The sequence below is a fragment of the Temnothorax curvispinosus genome, unplaced genomic scaffold, assembly GCF_003070985.1.
Source record: "Temnothorax curvispinosus isolate PA1 unplaced genomic scaffold, ASM307098v1 QBEX01000525.1, whole genome shotgun sequence".
Lineage (NCBI taxonomy): Eukaryota > Metazoa > Arthropoda > Insecta > Hymenoptera > Formicidae > Temnothorax > Temnothorax curvispinosus.
Window position 1 is genome coordinate 251,262 of NW_020210305.1, and position 25,119 is coordinate 276,380.

General features: G+C 36.3%; 3 protein-coding genes across 16 annotated transcripts in view; 1 reads left to right on the top strand and 2 right to left on the bottom strand.

The window, feature by feature from the left end:
* LOC112455451 (peripheral plasma membrane protein CASK) overlaps window positions 1-3,932 on the top strand; it is a 182,175-nt gene extending 178,243 nt beyond the window's left edge. For 10 of the 11 annotated variants that reach the window (XM_025017392.1, XM_025017415.1, XM_025017402.1 and 7 more), the window contains one exon: window positions 639-818. In XM_025017392.1, the coding sequence (XP_024873160.1) occupies window positions 639-818 (180 nt within the window). Of the gene's footprint in view, window positions 1-638 lie in introns of all 11 variants that reach the window. The other variant, XM_025017366.1, reaches the window with a different exon arrangement.
* LOC112455496 (apolipoprotein D) lies at window positions 3,835-8,398 on the bottom strand. The gene is made up of 4 exons (XM_025017456.1): window positions 8,086-8,398; window positions 5,134-5,362; window positions 4,511-4,682; window positions 3,835-4,113 (listed from the first exon to the last, which is right to left on the bottom strand). The coding sequence occupies exons 1-4, from the start codon at window positions 8,248-8,250 to the stop codon at window positions 3,957-3,959; spliced, it is 723 nt and encodes a 240-aa protein (XP_024873224.1). The 5' UTR covers window positions 8,251-8,398; the 3' UTR covers window positions 3,835-3,956.
* Window positions 8,399-12,724: 4,326 nt separating this feature from the next.
* Window positions 12,725-17,084, bottom strand: LOC112454868 (centriolin-like). Of its 4 annotated transcripts, none has more exons than XM_025016504.1 (9): window positions 16,111-17,084; window positions 15,240-16,029; window positions 15,039-15,147; window positions 14,281-14,973; window positions 13,963-14,189; window positions 13,674-13,876; window positions 13,302-13,579; window positions 13,070-13,231; window positions 12,725-12,991 (listed from the first exon to the last, which is right to left on the bottom strand). In XM_025016504.1, the coding sequence occupies exons 1-9, from the start codon at window positions 16,730-16,732 to the stop codon at window positions 12,902-12,904; spliced, it is 3,174 nt and encodes a 1,057-aa protein (XP_024872272.1). In that variant the 5' UTR covers window positions 16,733-17,084; the 3' UTR covers window positions 12,725-12,901. The 4 variants fall into 4 exon arrangements, with proteins under 4 accessions (XP_024872272.1, XP_024872279.1, XP_024872285.1 ...); XM_025016511.1 differs by having other exon boundaries at window positions 16,427-16,510; XM_025016517.1 differs by having other exon boundaries at window positions 15,240-16,004; window positions 16,427-16,502.
* Window positions 17,085-25,119: the final 8,035 nt, after the last annotated feature.

Here is a 25,119-nt window from a genome sequence, read left to right on the forward strand (position 1 = left end):
TATCTTCCCGCAGTACACGTCTTCTAACTAAAACATAAACGTACTAGCCTTAAAACGTTTTCTGTGTAAAATGAGATTAATGTTCAACAGGATTTTGTAGTAGCATACATAACACAATGGCAAGTTACGAGCCAAAGAGCTTATCGAAAAATACGCACAATAAACTCCGATGTCTGTAAATATTTTTTAATCTATCATGTCAACTGAGCGTATCTCGATTCTAGATATGTGATGCGAGTTAGGAATGCTTGTACGCCAATTAAGCAATTAGGCAAACAGTTCAGTGATCTTCAAATGAATCACGGATTTGGCGGATTAATCAGGCAAACAATTACTGCTTCACTTGTTCTGAATGACTAATCGACCGATTGCAGTCCGTTAATACATTTTGAGAGGAAATCGTTAGACACTGGATCCTAATGATGATGTATAAATATGATATATAAGCTTATAAACACATATACACATACACGTAAATATCGCGTAATCGGATTATACCCATTATTTTAATTTAAAAAAAGACATGGAATTATTTAAGCGTACAAATTATCCGGTGCGAAAATATGCGGGACCCTCAGCCAAAAAGAAACGTGAAAACGCAACTGCGATTTTTGTAACAATGTCGTTTGTGCTTTTAGTTCGACGGTAGTTTGGAGCGTCTGGCGAAGGAGTCGGACATGCTGAAGCAGGCGTACGGGCATTTCTTCGACCTGACCATCGTGAACAACGACCTCGACGAGACGATCGCCCAGCTGGAGGCCGCGATCGAGCGCGTCCACACGACACCCCAATGGGTGCCCGTCTCTTGGGTCTACTGACAGCGGTCTTCGCCGATTCGTCATATCGTCACCACGGACTGCAATGGTTCATCGAGGATGAAGCAGTGATCGTTGGCGCCATGACGATCATCGTACCATGGTCGACCTTCTCGTCGCGAATTGACGCCGACAGCCAGCGGCGTCCAACAGAAATACGCTGTAGGCAATTATGCCGTGCACGCAGAACGTACCCAGCGTACCAGCAAACATACCCGCCGACGATCGGCTCGACGATGAAAACGATCGAAGTGCGTGACTATACGATGGCCGTGTGTTCATGAAATTTCTTTCCATCGCAGTGTAATTGTTATGCCAGTCGCGCGGGACACAAGGAGAGACCAGCAACATGTCGTAGTCATCCTGACGATGAGTATATTGCCACCGCGTCTGCCAACGAGGCGTCAGATCATCAGGAAACGGAACGCATCATCATTGAGCACGACGAAGATCAGTGACGGTAATGACGTCGTCACGCGCGTCTAGAAACGGACGCTTTTTTCGCGGACCACCAACTCTCTCCTGCATCTATTTCTCTCTCTGCTCCCGTCTTCCTCCTTCGAATTTCAATGATTAAAGACGAGAAGCAACACCGATCAGCTGGGACCTCTCTTGAACGAGACTGTTGAACGAATTTCGTGTCTTTCCCTCCTACTCCGCGCAATCTATCGCTTCTCTCGACACATTCCTGGCACGATTTCGGCGAATTCACACATGAATTTCTCACGGTTCCACGCGTAAAGGCAATCGCGTTTACGAACGCGAACCATGTGCAGTGATACAGCAACGCGATAACAAGCATCAAAGAACCGTCGTGGAGAATCAAATGAGAAACAATAGCCGTTCATACTTCGCACGGACATCAACCGAGCGGCTGCATCTTCGTACCCTTTACCTGCGGAATCTATCGACTTTCCGTAAACTGTAATTGCCTCCTATCGTACTTTATCGTAATTACTTAATGAAAAGAAGCTAGAGATCGTGCGGCACGGCAGTGCCCATGAGTATACATATATGTATACATATATATGTATATACTTATACATATGTACGTATATAGTATGTGTATATGTATAGCGAAAGGCGAAAAGGTCCTGTCGCAATAATCGAAACCCACGTTTCTCTGATCGTTCAGCCAAAAGAGAAAAAGGAGAAGAAATAGGAACTGGTGTGCTGCCGGCCGTCCGTCATTTAACTGTAACTTTAAGCAGTAGAGAACTTCGCCGGTTTCGTCTAGTACTTCTGCTAATATCTAACGAGTGTTCATCTCTTCGTCGCGGCTACCCCTACCGCGACGAATCTATGCGTATGCGCGAGCGCTTCTTTCGCCTTTTGTATCTTTCCCCGGTCGATTCTCGTTTCTTTTTTCCTCTTTTCATCTCTTTTTCTCTCTCTGTCTTTCACTCTAATCTCCCACCGAGCTTCTCTCACCTTTCTACTTTTGACAATCGAGACCGCCGTCGGGACGAGACGGTTCGCTCGCTCGCTCGCTTGGCCGTGCACTCGCCCAATCCCATTCATCGCAGATCGTTGTTCACGAGACATCCCCCGGAATCGTAGAATCAAACATTCGCCGATGCACCGCGTCGGCCGACGATCTTGTATTTCTTGTACACAAACGCATGAAGCCGTACCTCACCTCTCCCGGACGAATGCACGGACGGCGGATACCGATCCAGCAGTGAGAATTATACAAGTGCTTATTCGGAAGTGCTTGTATGCGATTATTAAGTTCGTACAAGCATACACACACATTCACACACTTACACATAGGCACACATGCACGCACGCACGCACACGTGTACAGACATACACATATGGGCACACGTCAAAACTACAATGTCACTCGGTTCGTATTACTTACACCCTCGTACAAAAGCGCATAATCGAATGACGAAGTAACAAAAACGCGGATTTACTATAGGATATTTATAAAACGTAAATCTCAGATAAATAGATAGTTTACCAGCTATATGAAATAATAATGAGGACAACACGTCTCTCCAGTAGAGATACACACACGTGCACCAAGACACATCCCACACATACATCTACTCACACAACCCGCCCACTTACACACACACACGCACACAACACGCACACACACATACGCATATACATAAGCACGCAATCACACATGCGTGCGAGTGCAGGTTTACAATACAGATTTAACAATTAGGTAATTAATTTGCAAATGATTAAAAAAGAATTAAATGTATGACTAATTAATATTAAAGAATTATTAGGAAACTAATAGGTGATATGCATATGCCCGTAGGACGAAGAAATGAATGCGTGTATACATGCGGGCGTGATATGATAGTTTAACGTTGATAACGTTGCGTTTATCGCGAATCTCTATTTGAGCTTTGGCTTCATCGGTCTGTCTTTCGTTCTCTCTCTCTCGGTCGCCGCAACGATCTCGAAACATATAGGCGAATTTATAGGCTCGTGTATCGCTCCCCTCGATGCGTTCTTCCTATTTCGCGCAACCCCACGACAGGACGACACGAACCGGTCGTGGCAGAATGCGCCCGATTATTATATATTTCAGAAACGCATATAAACGAAGGGGAGGGTCACGACGCCGTCACGCAGTGTCACATTTTGCGGGGACCAGTGACTCTAACATCGGACAGAACCGAATTTTCATGAAGCCAGATGTGAATTTGTCGAGTAATGAGAATGCTCGCGCGAGGAAAAAAAAAAGGATTGCCCGTTGGTGTGATAGCGTTCGTATGCGTAAAACATTGCGAAAAGCGCGAGGAGCGTGAGTCACAAGTGATTTTGTAATATTTCTTATAAGTTGTAGCTGCCATATCCAGTAATTAAGTACTAGGTGCGTTGAGTGATAATCTGCCGACGACTGTTATGCTAATGATAATGATGACAATGATGATAATGATAACGGTGATCGTGATGACCGTACACGTGCTGCCGCACGTGTGTCTCAGTTAATTTGGATGAATTGTGCTAAGATATTGAGAGAGACGACGGGTCTAAAGAAAACAATAACAAGTTCATTACAATTATGTAATTATAAATAAGAGGAAGAGAGACGAAGAGTATTATAACACGTTGTTAATTGAATTAATAAAATTAGCCCAAAGTAAAGGAGAGATGTTTGATTTGTTGCGAAATTTATTGGCGTCTATGTTTTCGTTTCAACGGATGCCTTCTGATGATGTGGCTTCTTTTAACTGATGTCAGTGCCGGTATAAGGATATCTTCCGGGTTGTCCGTCTTATTGCACTGCTTTTGGTCCATAGGGAACACGTACTCCAAGTCAATGTCATACCTATGTATCGAAAATTTCATTTTTAATGATTTCATAAAATAATACGACAAAATAATATCTGCTTTAATTTAAGTTTTTAAGTATTTATTTACTTATTATAAAACAAGTGTCTTTAGCATGTACAGAAATTTAATCAAGTCTTAAAGAAATTATTAAATTTGATTGTTTAATGAACTTTTCCTTGAGGTGCCATTTAAAATAAAGAATTTTTGGAATTAACGATATCTAAATTGTATTCGCATCTTGTATTGAAATTACATTTTAAAAATTATTTCTCAAAGATTATTCTTCGAAAGATGTATATGTGTGCGATTTTAATAAGTTTTGAAGATTTTGTTCAGAATTTTTTAAATTAAAATAATTTAAATCAAAATAATATCAAGACAAATGAAACTACCTAGGCAATTTCTCTCGAAGATAAGAAATGACGTTTGCCCCAAGGCTCGTTTCACGGCTCATGATGAAGCTAGATAAATATCGTGGGCTTTCGCTCTTTTCAGCACAATGCATTAGTAACGCCCAGGATTTATAATCCGAATCTAATACATACGTATTGTACACTCCTTCGTCTGGAAAATATCGAAAAACCATAAAATTATTCTGCAAAAAATCATTATTTCCACTAAATTAAATTATTATGACGATGATTCATTGAGAAAATGTATTTTCCGGAGAGTAAATCTTGAAAAAAGTTTACATCTAAAGCTGGCTCCAGATCAAACGGAGCCAAACCCGAGCGCGAACAAGTACAAATGAACAACTTGTTTCAATAAATACGAGAGACATCGCGAATCTAAGTTATTTATTCTCGTCTGCTTGGATCTGGTCCAATATTAATAAAGCAATTTAAAAATTGAATAAATTGAGAGTAATTAACTAATTAAAATTTGAAAATAAAATAGAATAGATGAAAGAGAGCAGAACATGAAATATGAAACTTTTTTGATTATTTAATATTTTAATGTATAAAAAAATCGAAATAAAATTTAGATGGTTACGAAGGATGTGTAATGTGTTTACATGATAACTCAGCGTGCATCCAATGAGCAGGTAAGTCCGGCGAGGGGATTTTCCACGTGATGTTACCAACGAGCAGTTCGTTAATTGGATCGTCAGTAAAGCTGTAAGTGAAATTCATGGTAACTTCGGCGTTCTCGGGCGAGACCGAGAGCTCGGCTCTCATGCATCTGTACACGAGAGCTTCCTCTGAGCTTGCATAGTACTGTACTATGTACCACGATCCGAGAAACTGCAAGAAGCGCAAGGTGTCCGTTACGTGCGAGTGCATGTAGGCGTGAAGTCACGCGTGAAATAGGCGTACAACAGTTTACCACGCCGGGCTGATTTTATTCACGCTAACGTATGCTAATAAATGTGTGCGTTACCCAACGGGTCAAGCGATCGCGCTCAATGGTAAACGGCGTTAGAAATATATACGTTGAAGAAATTTCCCAGATGATTATCATTTCGTTTCCATTCGAAAGCGTGATACATTGTTATTCTCGAACTTGTATTTCTTATAAACTTGTTTAACATTTTTTTCTTATTTTCCACAATGCATTGCATGTTTAATTGTATATCGTTTAAAGATACTTGTATAAATTAGACTCTTATTTTATATCTAATTAAATTTTTATGCATTTATTTTAATTTATTTCAAGGTTTCATAAGAAATGTATTTTTATAATTATCTGTAGCTAATATGAAAAGGAATTATATTAGTTTTAAATTTAATATTTGCGTTAAACTTCTTTTTGATATACTAGATTCACGTCATTAAATTGAACTTAGAAAAACATTTCAAATATCACACAATGCATAAATTTGCCTTCATTTCTTATTAAACGTTAAACATAATATTTTGTTATTAATGCTCTCGTATTTAGATTCTACATCAATTATTATATCAATAGAATAAGTATCCTCACTTATTATCTACTATTAAAAAATTAAAAATAAATTAAGAAATATAAAAAGATACGTTTTATCTTATCCGCGAAAACATGAAAACACGCAACAAATTGGTCGGACTTATAACGGAAGCGTGAGACACTTCGAAGTTTTTTCGGGTTATCACAAGATATATGTTTGTGTATTCTGGTTCAAAGCCTATCTCCATCGAAGTCACACGCGATTCGGTCTAAAACGCAATGTAATATATTCAAATACGTACGAAACTTTATTTTTTCAAACTCGTATTAAACATCAAAAATTTGATTTGAATTTATGCCAATAAAAATAAAATAATATAGGAATAGATTGAAATTAAGCTATTTATCTCTTTTGTGCTCATAAAGAAAGCCAAAATATCTATATTTAAACGTAGATACATTTTTATTTCGCTTTGTAATTTTCCAAAACTGATATACGAATTAAAACACATCTGCGACACAATCCACTTCACTCAAAACATATATCACCGTATATGACAAAAGAAAACCAATGGAAATAGTCGAATATGTATGTCTAAAATAGTCCCCCCTATAAATACGTATCAAATCTAAAAATAAATCCGCTGAATGTAGCTCTGGAAAGAAAGACTCCGCAAGTACCGCTAAATTCTAATATTCCATATTCGCAAATGATATACGTTTAAAAATTCAAATAATTATCTTTGTATAAAATCACTTTTCATTTTCCTTTCCCTTTCTATCTTATTAAAATTTATTAGATAATTGATTATATATATTGTTAAACATCAGATATTACACTTTTTTCGTACTTATGGTAGAGAATTGGATTCCCCCCCCCCTTAGTCGATTTTTATTAATCTTCAAAACACAAAACTATATAATTGTTTAATCCGAAAACGAAGAGTGCAAATTTAATCGGCATACGATGTGACTAATTTTCGAGAATGGGTTTCCAACGGAAATTAAACGCAAATTCCGCAAAAGTATTTCACATTCTAAAAAGTTATTTGTCATTTCCTATCCGCTTGTTTAAAAACTGATCGTAAATCAAACGGTATATTTCGCTTTTCGTCGTTAAAATCTTTGCCCATCTCTCTCCGTACAATTATTAATTTTGTAATATATCTGATTCAAAATCTGTGTCCAAAAATTAATAGTGCGTAATATAGTACGCGTTGAATTTATTTGCGGTTTACCAGTGAAATGCAAACGTTTGACAGCGTTTAGTATTTTCATGTCAAATCATGTATTATCGTTAATTGCACGGTAAACGATCATTTCTCTTGCTATCGCACATTGACCCTAATAAATAATCTTGAATTGCGTTCCATGTAATTAATATTCGATCGACATATTTGGCTGCAGTATATGATCATTATCCATTTCTGAATCACATCAGCGACGGATATAATATATCAGTATACGTCATATTATTTCGCACTAATATCGCGTGTTGAATGAAATCCGTCAAATATGCATCCGCTCTACATAAATGATATCAAATGAGATAGCAAACGATTAAATCGGTGGTCACCGGTGAAAGTGTTGAACTTTATAACAATACTACAGTTAACATAGGAGTTAACTTCGAACTGTGGAAGCTGTAAATAGCTATAATTATAAAGAATATTTTATTAATGAAAATTAATTGTAATAACTCATTTCTTTCAATGAATCTAAAATTGATTTTTTAAAGATTTTCTCGAGAAGCTATTCTGTATCAGGCGACGAAAATGAAATATTTGAGAACTTGAGAATATAAAAATTTGTTCTATTTTAAATATATATATATATATTCTTGAAAAAAAAAAGTATAGAAATTAAGCAGATCAAATTATGATATTGATGCGTGAAAGTAAACTGCATAATTTTATATCGAAATTCACGATTCCTAAGAAACACGAATCGTTGATCTATAGCTTTATATATGTACATAAGACAATGTCTTTGCGCTTATTATATGTGAAACGCAAGAATAAACAATCGTCATTTAAAATATTAAAATGGGGAATAAATCGGGAAACTGTGCGATCGTTATAGATCGCAGAGGACCTCGTACCTCGGATATGTCGAAATTGCGTATACCCTTCACTTTCGGACACTTGGTCTTATCCTCCCGTCTCTTATTCCAAACGCTGCCGGCGTCACCGACGAGAAGTCCGACGACGAGCAGCGTTATCGTCAACCAGCAGAATCCCGAACGTCGTCTCGTTCCGGGATGCATCTTCACCGTGCATTCAGATTCAGATTCCGCTCGCGGTATAAACGGTATGAGGCTGCGACCGGCTGGAATCGCGCGCGACGCGACGTCTCTTCTCGGCTCCTCGGGGCTTGCTCGGCGACTAGAGGCCTGCACGTATGTACATATAGCCGAGCGCACGAAGAACGGACGCGCGACTCATGACTATTACACGCGGACGAAGAGGGGGTGGCCACTATCACGTTCCTCCCTTTGCATTCTTGCTGTTCCTTCGTTTTCAATCGGCAACTTGTTCCGCGCGCGTACAATCCTCATAACTGGCGCCGGCTGGAGCCTGGAGCGGCTGGAGCTCGAGGTCTCGTAAGCCTCTCGTAGGCGTGATCGCCGTTTATAGCTTAAAAAAAAAAAACACGCTCTCTGTATCCTCGAGTTGCTTGTTCTCTCCGGATTGTCCCGTTCTCCGGGCGTTCGTTGTTTAGCTCGGAACTCGAGACTCGGGACCGCGATCTCCGAGACTTTTGCGATCTTTTCGCGATTGCGAAGTTTACGATCGTGTCATCTCTCGTAAGCGAGTGGAATTGCACTTATACCGATATGACCGGCGTGGTGGTCTCACTGATACATAAGATAATATAATACATGCATAATAGAGATTATCTTGCACGGAGTTGATTTTTCGTTCGCCGACATGGTTTGCAAATTGAATAAATAAATGTATAAAAGTTGTAACCCACACACTGTAAATATAATACACTCCGGTATATAACGATACGAAGAAATATTTCTATAACTTAAAAGTGAATTGTATAAGATGTGTAATGTGTGAGAAAATAATACACACGTATTTTTATATCATTTCACTGAGAATTATGTAAATAGGTGATATACTGTATGGAAGTCCGTCCGAAGCCGCGAGGCAAAGATCAAATAAATATATTATTATGTAATATATCATTTTACATTTATTTTGCTTTATGTAAGGTAATAATGTAAAAGAGATATATACATCTTCATATACATATAGGTATATACATATCTTTATTAGTTCTCAAACAATGGCACGTTTGGCACTGACTAATTTAAATACATTGGACGTGCCAACGCAATTCAATGTATTCATTGAGTATATGAATAATATAATAATGGCATATACAAATATATATGCGTATACATATGTCATTATAATGGAATTAGTCAAGGCTGTTGAAAGGAAGAAATAGCGTAATTAATGCGTGAGGTGTTGTTTTATATAAAAAAATCTAATTACGACAAATAGATATCACCTCTTCCTTCTAGTAAGAATTAAATCATGACTAATTATTTCACCGAAAATCTTAAAAATTTAAAGAATCTTAAATATTTTAATCTGTACAGTAACATGATTCCATAAATTAAACTATTCAGTAACTCTAAACTCTCCGAAGGCAAAACCGACACTTGTGTCGACTTGTGTCGCTTGCTGGAAACCTCCCATTATATGTAGCGACTGTATATCGCGCGGAACGGAAGCCAGAAATTAACAAGGCATGAAAATTGTTAAATATCGCTTACACAGTAAAAAATTTAATGTCCCAGAAAGTCCACTCTAAATTTTGTGTCAAAATAACTCATGCATTGTGTTATTTTTTACATTTAGAAATGTTATTTTAGTCGATATAACATTTCTAAATGTAAAAAATAACACAATGCATGAGTTATTTTAACACAAAATTTAGAGTGGACTTTCTGGGACATTAAATTTTTTACAGAGTGTATACTACGCGTTTGCAGGCGGCGATCACTTCTTCAAAGATACGCTTTTTCCGCTAATATCAATGTACTTTGACGACTGCGCTTTTGCGGAATAATATATGTCATGAGATGAAATGAATTGAATAAGCCAGAAAATTGAGGATATGTCGACAGTTGAGTCGCGCATTTTTGGACGATTCGTCGCACCTTGCTCGGTTATTAAACCGACTCACGTCATATCGTGCTATAGGTATCATGATGCTGTTACAATTGAACTTTTCAGTTATTAACGGATCGACTACGAGCTGTTTAACACTTTGAGAGTGCCATGTCATCCATAATATATATCTAATTTCCGCAAAGACCATCGTTACCATCGCATCTGTGAGTGACGGTCTCATTTATCCGATTCAGAAAAATTGTACTAAAATATTCAAGAAATAATTTATGCCCGCGGAATCCACCGTCGCGATTCGCGAACGCAGACTGACGATCGTATTCTCGATCTCGAGTTACGCATTCCGCGAGTTTTATCTTCGATTTCAGCCGGAATATTCGTTCGAGTTATAATACGCGACAGTGATTCTCCTGAAAGTATAGATTATAGAACATAATTATTTCAAGCGCGTAAAGTACGCGAAGGTGTATACATATAGCGCAGCGAGGGCGTAGCGTCACCGCCGTCGCCGCGTCGCCGTGAAGTTGGCCGCGCAATTTACGAATTGCCTTTCCGCCATTTTAGGTTCTGTTGCGCTAATTGACGAGACACGTCGCGGATCCTGCCTCCTGCCGCGTTCGTCATTTGATGATTAGCGCGCGATCGCGCGAAGTATTCGAGTGATGTGGGGTGATAATGAGTGTATAATACCTTAATGGAGCAACGACGCATGGAGGTCTGAGAGAAGGAGCGGAGGCCCGGGGGTAGCATCAGGCGCCGGCGGGGCAACCACGGGTGAGTAATTCATTATTTATTTATCAGCTGTGGAATTTGTTTATCCCCACGACAATCTCATTCTATGCAGTATTTTGCATTATTCCGTAATACAAAATTCATATGAAGCATTCCACGCTATAATTTTTACTTTACAATTTTAATTAAATTTTAATTGTTTAGATTTAATTTGGATATATTTGTATTTTACAGATCAGCATCGTATTCTACAACTCCGCTGCTACGCATCGTACCTGTGAGTTTTAATTATAATTTATGAGAATTTTATATGTGAGATGACAGAACCTTTTCTCAAAGATCAGTAGTAAATACGAATTTGAATTTGTAATGAAACATGAATGAAAAATAGTATCATGCAGCAATTTATAATATTAAACATTAACAGCAAACGTGTTTAACGTATGATATTAATACAAAAAATGTTATTCGTGCATATATGACGAATTTTCGATTATATCTCGCTATAGTTAATTATATTTTAACTATAACTTTATGGACATTTATAGAAATTTAATACGAGAACTTATATAGATTATAATATAGATTATATTATCTTTTTCTTTTTTAATGCATAATAATTAGATATTTATTTTTCTATACATTTTACATTTAATTGCATTGCTTCAATTTACTGAAGAAAGAATACACTATATTTATTAATTGCTTGAGATTCCAAAAAAAAGAGGGAAAAATTGAAAATTTTCTTATTATACTAAAGCTTACATATTGTTGCAACTGAAAATTGAGTTGTCCCCTAATTTTAGGCAGCTTAAAACTTTTCGTTCTTGTCGCTCCGACAAAAAAGAAATGATGTAAGATTTATGACTTCATCTGGTTATTCAGGTCATCTAAGTTAGAGTTTAGTTGCTTCCCTGTGAATGATACTACGAAGTTTATCGTTAGGATGAGTTGTTCAAACAAAATAACTTTATCGGCACTTTGACCGCAAATTGTTGGACTGCGTAATCTGTTTATTAAATGATCATGTATAACTTCCACGATATCTATTAAAAGACGCGGTAATCTCTCGCGCCAAATATATTTTTCGTAAAGTAAAACTTTTCATGAAAGAGACGCTACAACATTCTTTACAGGAAGTATATTATTGGAATCCTTTACAGGAAGGAGAGTGCTTTTTTCCAGAAATAAATCATCGTTCTTTTTAAATAAATTGAGTTATCGAAAGATGCAAATATTGGTGGAAACTATTGATTTTTTCGATTACACTAATATAACAATGATATACTTGATGTGTAGATATAAATATATGCATGCATTTTTCTGCGCGATTCATTTAAATATACATATAAAGAGATATTTTTAATTATGCTCGGGCGTATGAAACAGTTTGTCATTTTAGAACCGCAATAAACGCACACTGAATTCTCTCTACGTGATAAACTTATCAATTCCTCAGTTTATTATTTTATCACACATCCTTTTCCTCTACATACTTAGCAATCATGACTTACGGAAATATTTCTGTCTGATGTGTCATGGTGGAAATTGAGGATTATCTTAGGATAGCAAAATATATAAATTAATATAAATTATAGTATTCACATAGCAGCAATGTTATGTTTTTGTCAAGTTTATGTTATTACGATCTCGATATATAATATGTTTCAAATAATTTTGTAAAACCTTTTAAGCTAAAAGGCATGAAAATGAATAAATATATCTATATCTACCCACCTAAAAACAAATAAAGTAAATTTTCATTGGTCATTTCATTTTCAACTCACAAAATGATATTGAATGCTATCCTTCCGTGATAGAAAAATAGGAAAGAATAGAGAAGTGTAGAACTGCAAATTAATGCAATATATAAAAGATCTTATTTATTAAATTTTCTTTTTGCTGAAAAATAGATATTGGTATTTGTTCCATATAAAACTTATTTTACTGCTAATTAAGTACACTGTATCAAGTTAAACTAGCATAATCAAGCTCGTCCACGCCTTCAGTATCGTCATCATTATATGTTATATATCATTTCCAAGGGGGCTTGTTTTTCTGCTGATCTATTTTTGAAAGCATTTTTTGCGGAAGAGACATATGTCCACTAACATCGTATATATTCTAGTAAGAAAAGTGACGTTATTCGTATATATATACGTATGTACGTTGATTCATCATTAATTATTATGATAAACAAACCTCGGGACTTGGTTGCCACGTGACGCTATCCTCACTCATCATACTCAATTCCTTTTTTAAGTAATGTTTCCGCGGTACCTCTCTGCATTCCAATGGTGGACTCGAAATGCTGCTCCTTGGTTTTGGATCTCTGTCTTCCTTTGCTAGCTGCATTTCTGTAATCTGTAAAAAATTTATTGATATTTGTGTTGTGAATACCTTAAATTATCGCCTGTATCTTAATTTTACTTACCATTTTCACATATTTTCGAAGGTCATCCTTCGATTCATTTCCACTGACTAACGGAGTATTTTCGATGGAATTCATAGTTATCACGCTTTCATTTTGATCTTCAAGAGGTGGTGCACTGATCAAATTATGTGTTTCTAACGGCATAGTACGTTTTATTGGTTCTTGAGAAAGTTTAGTATAACAATTTGGCATTGATTCAGATTTTTTAGGATATTTAGAATCAAAATATTTGTCTGTGTGAATTTTTTGAATCAAGGAAGTATTATCCATATTACTGCCTGTAATAACATTTTTTTTTTAAATTTACGCATAAAATTAATACTGTAATCATAATAATTTTGTATGTAAATTCGAGCACATTCTGCGACTAACCTGATATAATATGCAGAGCCTGTTGCCATTGCTTTTGCATAACGGAATGTAATTGCTCCGCAAGTTGAGATTTCGCTGCGCGTTGAGAATTCAAGTGTGTTTCGAGCATAGACGATCTCTGTAAAGCTTGAGCTAATTGTAATTCGCATAATCGTTTTTCCTCTTTATGTTTTTCCTCCAGCAAGTTTATTTCCAAACGGTGTCTAAAAAAAAATCGAACACGTATATAACTTAGAAGATTTGTATATATTTTACCGCGTTGCTATAAAAATGTGTATAGTGAACGAACTTATCGATAACATCCTTTATCTTCCTAGCAGCACATTCAGCTATAACTTGTTGCCTTGTTTTCAATTCCTCTAAAAATTCTGACTCGGCATTATCAAGTTGCGTTTGAAATTCTTGTAATTTTGCTTTCACCACCTCGTCAACTTGCTTCTGGTAAACCTCTTGTAATTCTGCTCTGATCTTTTCCTTCTGTTCTGCAACAGACTTGGTTTCATCCTTGGCTAATTTCTGAAACAATAAAGACAAAAATAAAATATATGGCTAATAAAGTGAACTTTAATACATTATAAGAAATAGATCAACATATGTAATATATTACTTCTGATCTCTTAGCGTCGTCAATAGATACGAGCAACGATGAATTCTTCTGTTCTAAAATAGAATTTCTATTTATCTCTTCTTTGAGTTTAAGTTGTAAATTTTCTTTTTCTTGCCTGAGCACTATCAACTCGGCTTCACAAGCATCTAGTGCTTTATGAATGACACCCATCTCACTTCGCACTTCGCCTCCCCTCAAGCGTTCTTTATTCAATTCCGATTGAATAGTTTTTAATGCCGCTTCATTTTGTTGATTCTTCGCCAACAACGTGTTGAATTCCGTCTTCATTTGTTCACATCTATCTTCTGCTTCTTGAACTAGTGATTTGTAATTTTCTAATTCATCTGCATGAATTTTTAGTAGATCAATCTTCTCTTTGATCATAGTGTCACTCTTCTCTTTATATCCAGCCGCCAAGTCTAAAGCTTTCGATAATTCTCCTTCCAGCCGTTTGACTTGAGTTTGAAATTCCGATATCTCAGACTGATGTTTTTCCGTGATGCTTTGCAAATTAGTTTGAGAATTTTTATGCTCAACCTTTAATATTTCGACTTGTTGCTTTAATTTAGACCAAGATGTATGGAATTGAGATATCAAGACATTTTTTTCATTGTCGACTCTAACTGCTACCGCGACTTTTTCCTGTTGTTCCAGCAAACGTTTCTGAAGTTCTTGAATCAGATGCTCGCAATGCTGAAATAAAAATATAAAATAATTCTTATGCCATATACTTGCAATATTGCATATTTATAACATACCTCTCTACGGAATTTCTCCTCTTCTATTTTGATTCTAAGAGTTTCTTCTTGCGATCTAGCTGGATTAGATTCCCAGAAATCCGAAAGTGATAAAAATCGTTGACACTTCCTGAAAAATAAATTTTGTAACAACACAATAATATTTTCTATATGTTAAAAAAAGTTAATGTGCGATAAAAATATCGTAAGCATATAAATTACCTTAAATTAAGATCTGTATTTGTTCCAACGTGCACGGTACTTTTACCAAAATCAGATCTTTCTTTATCATATAAAGTTTCATTATGCTGTGATATTTTACAAAGATTTAAAGGTTCCGTGTTACTACATTGTACGGTCTTCGACGGCATCATACCAGAAAACTTGGCTGATTCATTGATATGTGATATAGGACCTGTATTTGCAATGGAAGATTTTGGTTGAATATATACACCGCTTGCATCTGCCTCATCTGTCATTAGAACGTTTGATTCTGCCACTGATTCTTTTGGTTTAGCGCCGTCAATTGTGGCTGATACATTAAACAAATGATCTATATTTTTTACATTTCCCATCGTATATCCATTTGATTTTATAACAGGCTGCTGAAGGTTCCGTTCCCATGTCTTAAATCCAGAAATTATTTTGTCAGTCTCACTTGGTTGGAATGAATCATCATATGGCAATGATATATCGGGGAATGCGTCGTTTGCTTTCTTTTGAGAAAAGGCTGACAAAGCATCGGTAAGTTGGGCGTCTTTGTTCTCCCATTGGAAATCTGATTTTCGACGCGCACCAAGCTTATATTGCGCTTCTCTTTCTTGACCGCTTGCGTTATCAGTTTGCGTCGATGACATTGGATGAAGTGGCTCATTGCGATACTGATATCCGCCAGTGTTATTTATTCTTTTCGATAATTCTAATTCGGTAGCTTCCATCTCTTGGAGCAACTCGTCAACCTCCGACAGTTCCATCTCCTGCACTATTCTAGAACGGGTATGCAGCAGCTGACCTATCGATGCATTAGATGAATTTGACACGGGTATTGCTGATGGCGGGGAATCGTGGGGTTTGCAAGACAAGTAACTCATACGATCATTCGCTCGAAGAGACAAGCAGGAGTCCTTCGTAGACATGACAGTGGCATGCGAGAGCCCAGTACCACAGGAAGCAGGAGGCACCGCAAAGGAATCGGAGTACGAAGTTAGAGCGTCATGCTTGGTCCGAGTGAGATTATTAGTATTAGTCGAATGAGAGGTATCAACTGTCGTTAGGTGGCACCCAGACCTCACGTCTCTCTTCGGGAAGTTAGTACAGCTCTGCGACGAGTAGCCATTGGGGGTGGAAGGAACGGACAGAGATTTACGCGGCTTCACGGGGGTATTTTGCAAGCTAGCGCCTTGACTTACGGAGAATCTAGTTCTAGGTAGGGTCTGCCGTTGATAAGCAGGGTAGGACGCGCTGCCGTAGACCGGTTGAGAGTCGTTAAGCAAACTGCTGGGCGCGGAAATGTCCAGGCTATTGTCCCTGGACTCGATCGCGGTGATTCGGGACTCCAACGATTGCATATGTCCCACCAGCTCCGAAATAACACCACCGCCGCCGCAATCCGTTCGGGATGCGCGATCGCTCGAGGTGTCGGAATCGGAAGACGGCACGTGGAATATATCGGGCGGGATCAGGAGCAGGACATCCGTGTCATCGGACTCGCTCATTATCCATCTAAACAAGTCGTCCTGCGAGCGGTGGCGAATTGTTAAGCGACTACCACGGGCCAGTCGATATTTGCAGAACGCTCGCAAAGCGTTCTGTCATTGATGTTTGTATACACTATACAGCGGAGAAGTAGCCCGCGGGACGTGCCGCAAACCAGTTAGGTTAGGTCCAATTTCCCCGCACCGCGTGTGTCTACGTATAAAGGTAGGGTAGGCAATACGAAGCGTATATTATGTGTCCGAGTAGCGTTTATAAATGGCGATTAATCATTTCCAGTCAGCCGCCAACGAGCTGCGTCGATCGCCAAGATATACACAGCTCCGAAATTTTGTAAACAAGCTTGAATGACACTCACGCCAACTCACGCGCCACACAGGACAACAATAACGCCCTCATCGGTTCAGTGAACTTGATATTCGTTAGCGGCAGTTAGTGGTAATAGCGCGGCATATCCCTTCTAACGTTTTAACTGAAAAATCAGACTGTGCTGGTCGACTGAATATGAAGCTGATTCTTCTATTGGATTATAAGTAAGAATATTTCTTCTGTTATGCAGAAGAATCATGTTATTTCGATCAGCTTCATCTTTTTATTAATTATAATTTTTTAATCCTTTGCGGTTCTATATCGACAGTTCTCTTATGTCGACTCGACATTGCGTTTCGTTCTATTATTAAAATTAGTATATTCTTTGTGGAGCCTTCTATGCGTGTTTTATAATTTGAAAAGAATTAAAACGTTAAAATATTGAAACGAACGGAAGTTATATGATACTGTCTGTAAGTTGCCAAATTGATACGGTCTGACTGCGAAATAAAACAAAAATATGACTCAAACCACAAAGAATTAATTATTATTATGTCAATTTTGAGTATAATTTCGTCGATGTTAGTGAGCTTTGATATCGATAATTACTAATAGCGTTGCACACTGATAATTTACCAACTGTCGATATTTTTGGGAAACGCGTATTTTAATGAAAAATGAGAAAACCATTTGCAGATTATATTTATTATTTTTTGCTTTATTATATTTACTTAAATATATTTTGTTCGTATTAAAAAATTTTTTTTATTTTGGTTTGTCTTTATGCTATTATTAATTTTTTTGCTCTTTGTAAAATTTTCTTTCATGTATACCTATAACATTAACATGCCCTTTTTTAGATAGGAATCACAGAAAATCGATAAAGTTGATGAATGAGTAATAATTAAACTATGTATTTAATAAAAAAGCAGTTATGGATTTAAATCATATTAATTTAATATTTATATTTATTTAATTGCATAAATTATAAAGTTTAGAAATCAATAGTTATAAATAACCTTTATTATGGATTAAAAAATATTGTAATTCACAATGAGAATCCCAGAAAGTATGCAGTAGAATCGATATGCCAAAATAATAAAAATAGTGAAACGTAATAAAATATGTCATAGAATACCTACATATGTATAAGTTTCAGCAATCCAATTTTTTGTCAGAATTGAGATCGTTAGTAACACGAGAAACTTTGCGATTAGTTGATATTTCCAACGCAATTTTTAATAAAATATTTATGCCAATCTTTTATAAACATAATTTATTTTTAAAATAAAAAATTTCAATTTGTTGATTTTTTTATAAGCTGTATCTATTATTATTTTTAATTGTTCGTATCGTATATAGCGTGCATACCCATATCCTGTGGATCTAGGCGTCATCTTGATTCGTCAAAGTTACTTTAACATTAGAGCTCTTGAATGTGCAGTCGTATATCGATGCGTCGCAGTGAGACGCATAAAATATGTCATGTCAATATATCGGCACATGGCATTCGCGACGTTAAATTGAAGAGACGGGTGAAAATTCCTACAGAATATCCATGCTATAAAAATATAAATAACTGTATTTAGATAAGAATGCAATATTTTTTATAAAGTAAAAGGAAACATTCGACACATTTTCAAATCTAAATTAAAAGTTTCTTTTAATAAATTTTACTTTGTATAGTATAAATATTATTATCAATTTTTACTAATTTAAATAAAGCCCAGCATATTATATGGAGGATTGTTTTAAGGAAAAGAGAATTGAGCGTTCGTATAATTTTTATATACGATTCGTGCAATTTTTAATATCTTTATTTTATTCTTCATCTGTTGTTTATTATAGGTGGATAAAGAAAGATTGCTTATAGCCTTTCATTAATAGAATTTGATATAAAGAACTTTGATTACGACACGTAATCAAGTTATGAGTTTCTTTCTCTTTTTTGTGCGTTAGGCTTACTACTCATCATGATTTACTCATTATAGCATTTCGGGAATAAGCATCGATTATAAAAGAACAAAGACAAAAGGCATTCTTCAACATATCGCTTTATTAAGTTTTCATAATGCAAATGCGCTTTTTCTCGATCGACTACAATATTTATTTCATTTTTTAAGTAATATTATACACCTGCTTAAGGTACACTGTGAAACGTCTTGTGTCGCGTGCACTCTCGTATCGTGTTGCGAAATATACGCGTGTGCCGAAAGAGAAAGAGAGAGAAAGAGAGACAGACGCAGAAGCTTTTTTTATGGTTATGAATATCACATTAGGCTATACCACGTATCTATAACAGCGTCAATCTTCGACCATGAAATATATATGATGGATGCAGTAAAAAGTATTCGATCGTTTATTTGACGTATTTCAATAATCAATTAAAAAATCGTCCAGCTTACACATTGACATCTTAAATTTATAACAAGCTTTCGAAAATTGATATTTTATTTCGAGCATAAATTGCTGCATTAATTAAAAGTCCAAATAACTCGTTCTAATATTAATTACTGATCAGCCTTGTCCTATGTATGCTCTTGTGCTATATATATTTTTGTGCCAAACACACGTGTGGAAAAATTTAATTGATTTATGTCATAAATTTCTATCGAAAAAATAATGCCTTAATTGTGATAGATTATCCCTAAAATTTTCACTCCTTCGGTTTTATCCAGAAAGCATACAATAAAAATTAATATATGCAAATTGAATAATTAATGGCAGCTTTCACGATATTAATTTAATGTAACGAACGATCGAATAATTTCTAATGCAACTTCTAGTGCGTCATCTAACTACCAGCAGCTGCTATTATATCCTTTTAAAGAGCTCGCGTAAATTAACAAGAAAATGTCACGTATTCTTACCAATAATAATTACAGTTTCTTCAACTTTATTTCGTTAACCCTTAAGTAAGCATCGTTGACCCGTAATGTTGTGTTGAAAAAGGTGCAACTTATTCTGTCATTAATTGATTATTGTAATTCATATGACACAGTATATAAAAGACGGGCTTACATTTTGCAAATAAAGAATCTTTCTTTATGACAACATTTGATTTAATAAATAAATTAAAACTGAGAAATATTAAACTTTATCGATGAAAAATTTAATTTTCTGCATTTACTGAGCTAAGGAGTACATCCCCCAGAGCTTAAAGAACAATTCCAGAGTACTCATGTATTAGAAAGGGTGAAATTTTACTTTCTCGTCACAGAGTTTCAATTCATGATCATAACTTTTTCTGAACCGTGTTGTATAATCGGTCCTTATTTATTTTCCTCTTGTTTGGTTTCCCCAAAAAGTTTTATAATTATAAACAAAATAATAAAAGCTGTTTAAATATTTGATATTGCAAAGCCTCCTAATTAGCGCACTAATTAGTGCCACGCTTGAAAATCTGTGTTCATTCTATGAAAATTTCCTTAAAATATCAGGTTTTAAAATAGCAGATTTTAAAGTTGGACATATCAACTTGCACACTTAAAAAAATTCGCTATACTTCTTATAAATTTATAAAATATATCACAAAAAGGGTTTGATATCAAAAAGGGATTATTATATTGATACAATAGATAGAATACAATAAAAGATAAGATATTTATAGAATATGTTACAACTGTTAGGGGAATACTCTAGTCTAGTAAAAAAGAAGCTGAAGATGCTACATAATGCTGCAATTTGATAAAGCTATTCGCAAGACAAGTGGTCTGTGCCTCCGTGTCATATAAGTCTCTACTTAGGGGTTAACGGCAATAATCACACTCCAAGCATGTGCACGGAGAGAGAGAGAGCTCTCGCGATTCACTCGAAAAATGCAACCGACGCAAGTTTGAACAACGCAAGGGATATATAGGCATATGCGTGTGTATACATGTGTACGTGCGTGCGTGCGGCGCCCGAACGCGTGTTAGCATTTCGCATGAAGTTTGCATTCGAGGCACCGTTGTGTATCCGAAGCTTATGCGGAAGTTCTGCATATAAACCGCGCGTCGGCAGGGGTAAATATTCAGGCTTGGCATCACGATACGATTTACAACAATCAACACGACACGCTCCCGCGCGCGAACACTGATTAACTTTATTACTTAATGATAAGGTTAAATGGTAACGAAATACGTAGCCCGTCGCACGCGCGTCATTAGGGAACAATATGGAAAAATAAATTGATGATTATCGGCGCGATACTTTACGTAAACCATTTACGTTAATTATTACGTTTCGCCGATGAATCTGGTGATGGCAGATTCTTTAACTGAAATTGAAGTCACTTTTCTCTTAGCGAAAACTTGTAGTGATTTAATATTATATATTTATTATCAGACAAAAAATAAAATTAAGATAAAAAATTAAAAGATTCAGGCACGGTTAGATTCATTTTATAACGACTATAGTTTAACTTTAATAGATCTCAAAGAGATTTTGATTATTAGGACTTTATTTGAAACTTATCCGTAAAAATCCAAGATAAATGATCACTGAATTGAAGTAGATAAATGTGTGATTGGTTCTGAGAAAAAAATCTAAGTTTTCGTTAACAAAAAAAATGAACTCCAAGTTCATCGAATCAACAATTGTTGTCAAGATTTGCGGTAACAGTAGGACATTCTGCGCATCAATGACTGCCACCAAATTTATGCGTTGTTGGATCGTATACCGTTAAAAATCGTTGCAAGTTTCACGAAACCGCGATTTATTTACGGCGGCGTATAGTATAGCGACGGATCCTTTTGTCTTCTGTATGCTATACAATCATAAGACTACCGAGATACGGACACTCGATGACTACTTAGGACATACGATTTTATAATCTTACTCGTATTAAAACCGATAAATATATTTATATATGTATATCTATACAGTACAAATCACATACTCTGCATTCCCCACACCGCTTCCCTGACGGCCGTAATAACATATTAACGTACAACACTTTACGTAATTACTGTATACGATAACGAGATGTGCGGCAATCGACTATCGGCTTTATTGCCGCGTTGGAGTTTGCGAAACTTTCTGGTGTTACGAGTGCCACGTGTATCATACGTAATCGATATTCCAAATTGGCAAAGGACGCGTAAAATAAAATAATTGACATTCCGAGACTGATGTTACAGCGAAACAACTAGATTAGAATACATCGATTCGAAAGATTGTTCTCTCCTGTTGTTCCCTACTGTCGTATCTTTTAAAGACGATGATTCGAGTATTCTTTAATCGAAAATGGCAATTTTAGAGATCAATCAATTTCGACTTTTCACTGAGCAAATTGTCAATATACTTGGCAGTTGCTAAAGCATGTACATATATTTTTCTATAACTTTTAATTTATTCATAATTGCTATCGTTTATTTCAATGTGTCTCGTTTTATTTTATACCATCAATTTTTTTACGTTTGAGAGTGTTTTATAATTTTCGTACTTTCTAAATCGGCAATAAACAGCAAGTAGTTATTAACGGGATTACTTTACTAGATTGCGATATAAATTGTCAACTGAATTAAGACATCATAGCTGTTCTGAACGGGGTTAGATCAAAAGTTCGCATGTAGATAAACAAAAAAGTGCGATATAACAATGTCACTATGCATTTCGTACGCATCGTTTACAGAATTTCCGAAAAATGAAAAATAATGCGATGCGAAATATATCTAACATACAGATTTCAACTTTTGTACATTCTACATGAATTATCACAATCAAGCAATAGAATACATTGTATATTTTTTATTATATATATATAAATTACAATAAAATATGTATCGAATTTATTGCACAAACTGAATTCAACGTTCCTTACGAACATTTTATAATTATCAATAAACTTTTAAGCATTTACTTAATTAATGCGTAATGTTATATCTTTTTGATTAGCAGTTGCATTGTATAAACGCAAATATTATTCTCAACGGTATTGCTTCTTCTTACAATCGTGTGATCTTTTATAAATATAATTGCGACAAACGTCGAAGTGCCATTAATACATACAATGCGTATTTTATGGCGATATAACATCTATCCGTTGAAGGCAATCTATATTTCTCTGAACGGCATTTTTCTAGCGGAACGCAATGAATACACTCCATATTTCTAGAATCATATACACATGAAAGAAAAATATTTGTCGTGAGCTCGACGTTGGAATACTTTTCAGCGCGTCGCGCGCGTGGAGGATGCGAAAAGACCGGCCGGAAACGAACGGACGAAAAGGTTCGGGGAGGAAAAGAACGAAAAAAAAAAAGAAAAACACGGGGGAACCCCACGACTCTCGATGAGAAGCTCGCGGCGAAAAGATCTTCCGATCGGCTGCGGTGTGCAACAGTCAGCAGGCAGGACAGCTCACGAGTGGACAACGAGAGTTTCGAAGTACAATCGATAGGTCCGCTGGCCGATCTCTTCTCTTCCCGGGAATAACTCTACCCCGCTCACTACTTCCTGCGAGACTGCTCGTCTAGCAGTCTAGCAGTCTAGCAGCAGTGACCCCGCTGCTGGCAGGAATCTTCCGAACGAACGATCAATAATCTGAAGCGACGAGAGAGAGAGAGAGAGAGAGAGAGAGAGAGAGAGAGAGAGAGAGGGGAGGAGAGGGAGAGCGACATCGACAACGGCATTTCCGTGTAAAACGAGCAAAAACACCGTCAAGTACAGAAAACAAAGGGCTCGGAGAGCGTGGGAAAAAAATGGCGAGCTGCGCGCTGTCAGCCGGAAGTATTACGCGAAGGAGCTCTCGTGCTGCGTTCGACATTCCGAGTTTCGTTTCGATGCCTGCGCTGTCGATACGGCACTGTCGAGAACTCGATGGTAACGGAATTGCTGCAATGCTTGCGCCGACTTGGGTCATAAATTAGAGTAACTTTCGGGAGAAGGAAGGTACTTTTGGGTATGGTTAAATAAAGCGTGTTCTCTAAATTAGACATCCTTAAAAATAGCACCCGAACATCGCGAATAACCATTTCGAGTACGGAAAGGACAGTCTTTGCATTTTGTAAATGGCACAGGTATTTCTCGTGTCAAATTATATTTTTGTATTTTACACTATTTCAGCTTTTGTTTGCTTATGTACTTAGTGACTAGCATATTCCTCTCCTTATTCTTTACGTTTCCAATTTTTTTCTGTTTACTATTTTTAAAATTGTGTCTCTATCACATCTACGTATACGTGCGCTTAATAAAACATGGGTGAAGACGGAAAACATGTATGAACTATAAAAATCAGTCTGAGACAGATATGCTTTTCTGAACGTTCAAAATATATTTACCAAGGATAACTGGGTCATACGTGACTCCCGATACGAAATTTCATTTTTATCGATAAAGAGTACAGAATATATACTCAAATTCTATCTGCGCTTTGTTTAAAGAAAGATGAAATTATTAAAAACGTGTGACGGCATCCTAACGTTGGATTGGTACAATATCTGAAATGCTTAAGTTAATTTTTTACAATATACAGCACATACACACACACACACACCCGTCTTGGTCTATATATATATATGCTTCTTGTCTTTATCCATTTTAAAATATTATTTGCGTCTTAGCATTATAATAAGTAAAATATATTGAACTAAATTTAAGTTCATTTAAGTTCATTTACAATTACAAAATTTTAGTAATAAAAACGAGAATAAAACGCCAAGAGAAACCTTAAGCTGGCACAATGGCTAATATAAAGTGACATCAAAGGCGAGAGAATCTATTAAAATATTCGCGACCAAATGCCTCGTTATAAACACACGTATATTATATTATAATTATAAAAAAAGATAGTCTAGATAAAGTTAGGTTCTTCGAGATAAATGTGAAATTAATCGCGTTTAAGACTTTTAAATTCATAAATTGCATCGAGCGCATTCGTCTGTCACACGCGACAGTCGAAACATAGTATTTCTTTCTGAAATAATTTCACGTCCGCTATCAATAGCAACGGGGGAAATATTTCAGACGGGGTATGCCACTGTACGTCCTGTCACGATTAAGCGCGCAGGTCTTTTAATGCAGGCGGTTTTCCGACACGACGTCCACGGATAGCGGTAGCATGTTTTGCGGTACAGATATTTATGTAGCAGCTTGCGCC

What these genes read in the sequence shown, in the direction of transcription:
- LOC112455496 (XM_025017456.1), bottom strand. Translation starts at nt 8,250, where the DNA reads ATGCATCCCGGAACGAGACGACGTTCGGGATTCTGCTGGTTGACGATA. An exon ending in GCAATTTCGACATATCCGAG is followed by an intron (nt 5,363 to 8,085) that starts GTACGAGGTCCT and finishes CGCTTCTTGCAG; the next exon opens with TTTCTCGGATCGTGGTACAT. An exon ending in CTTCGAGAGAAATTGCCTAG is followed by an intron (nt 4,114 to 4,510) that starts GTAGTTTCATTT and finishes TTCGATACATAG; the next exon opens with GTATGACATTGACTTGGAGT.
- LOC112454868 (XM_025016498.1), bottom strand. Translation starts at nt 16,732, where the DNA reads ATGAGCGAGTCCGATGACACGGATGTCCTGCTCCTGATCCCGCCCGAT. An exon ending in ACGACGCTAAGAGATCAGAA is followed by an intron (nt 14,190 to 14,280) that starts GTAATATATTAC and finishes TTATTGTTTCAG; the next exon opens with AAATTAGCCAAGGATGAAAC. An exon ending in ATAAAGGATGTTATCGATAA is followed by an intron (nt 13,877 to 13,962) that starts GTTCGTTCACTA and finishes ATTTTTTTTTAG; the next exon opens with ACACCGTTTGGAAATAAACT.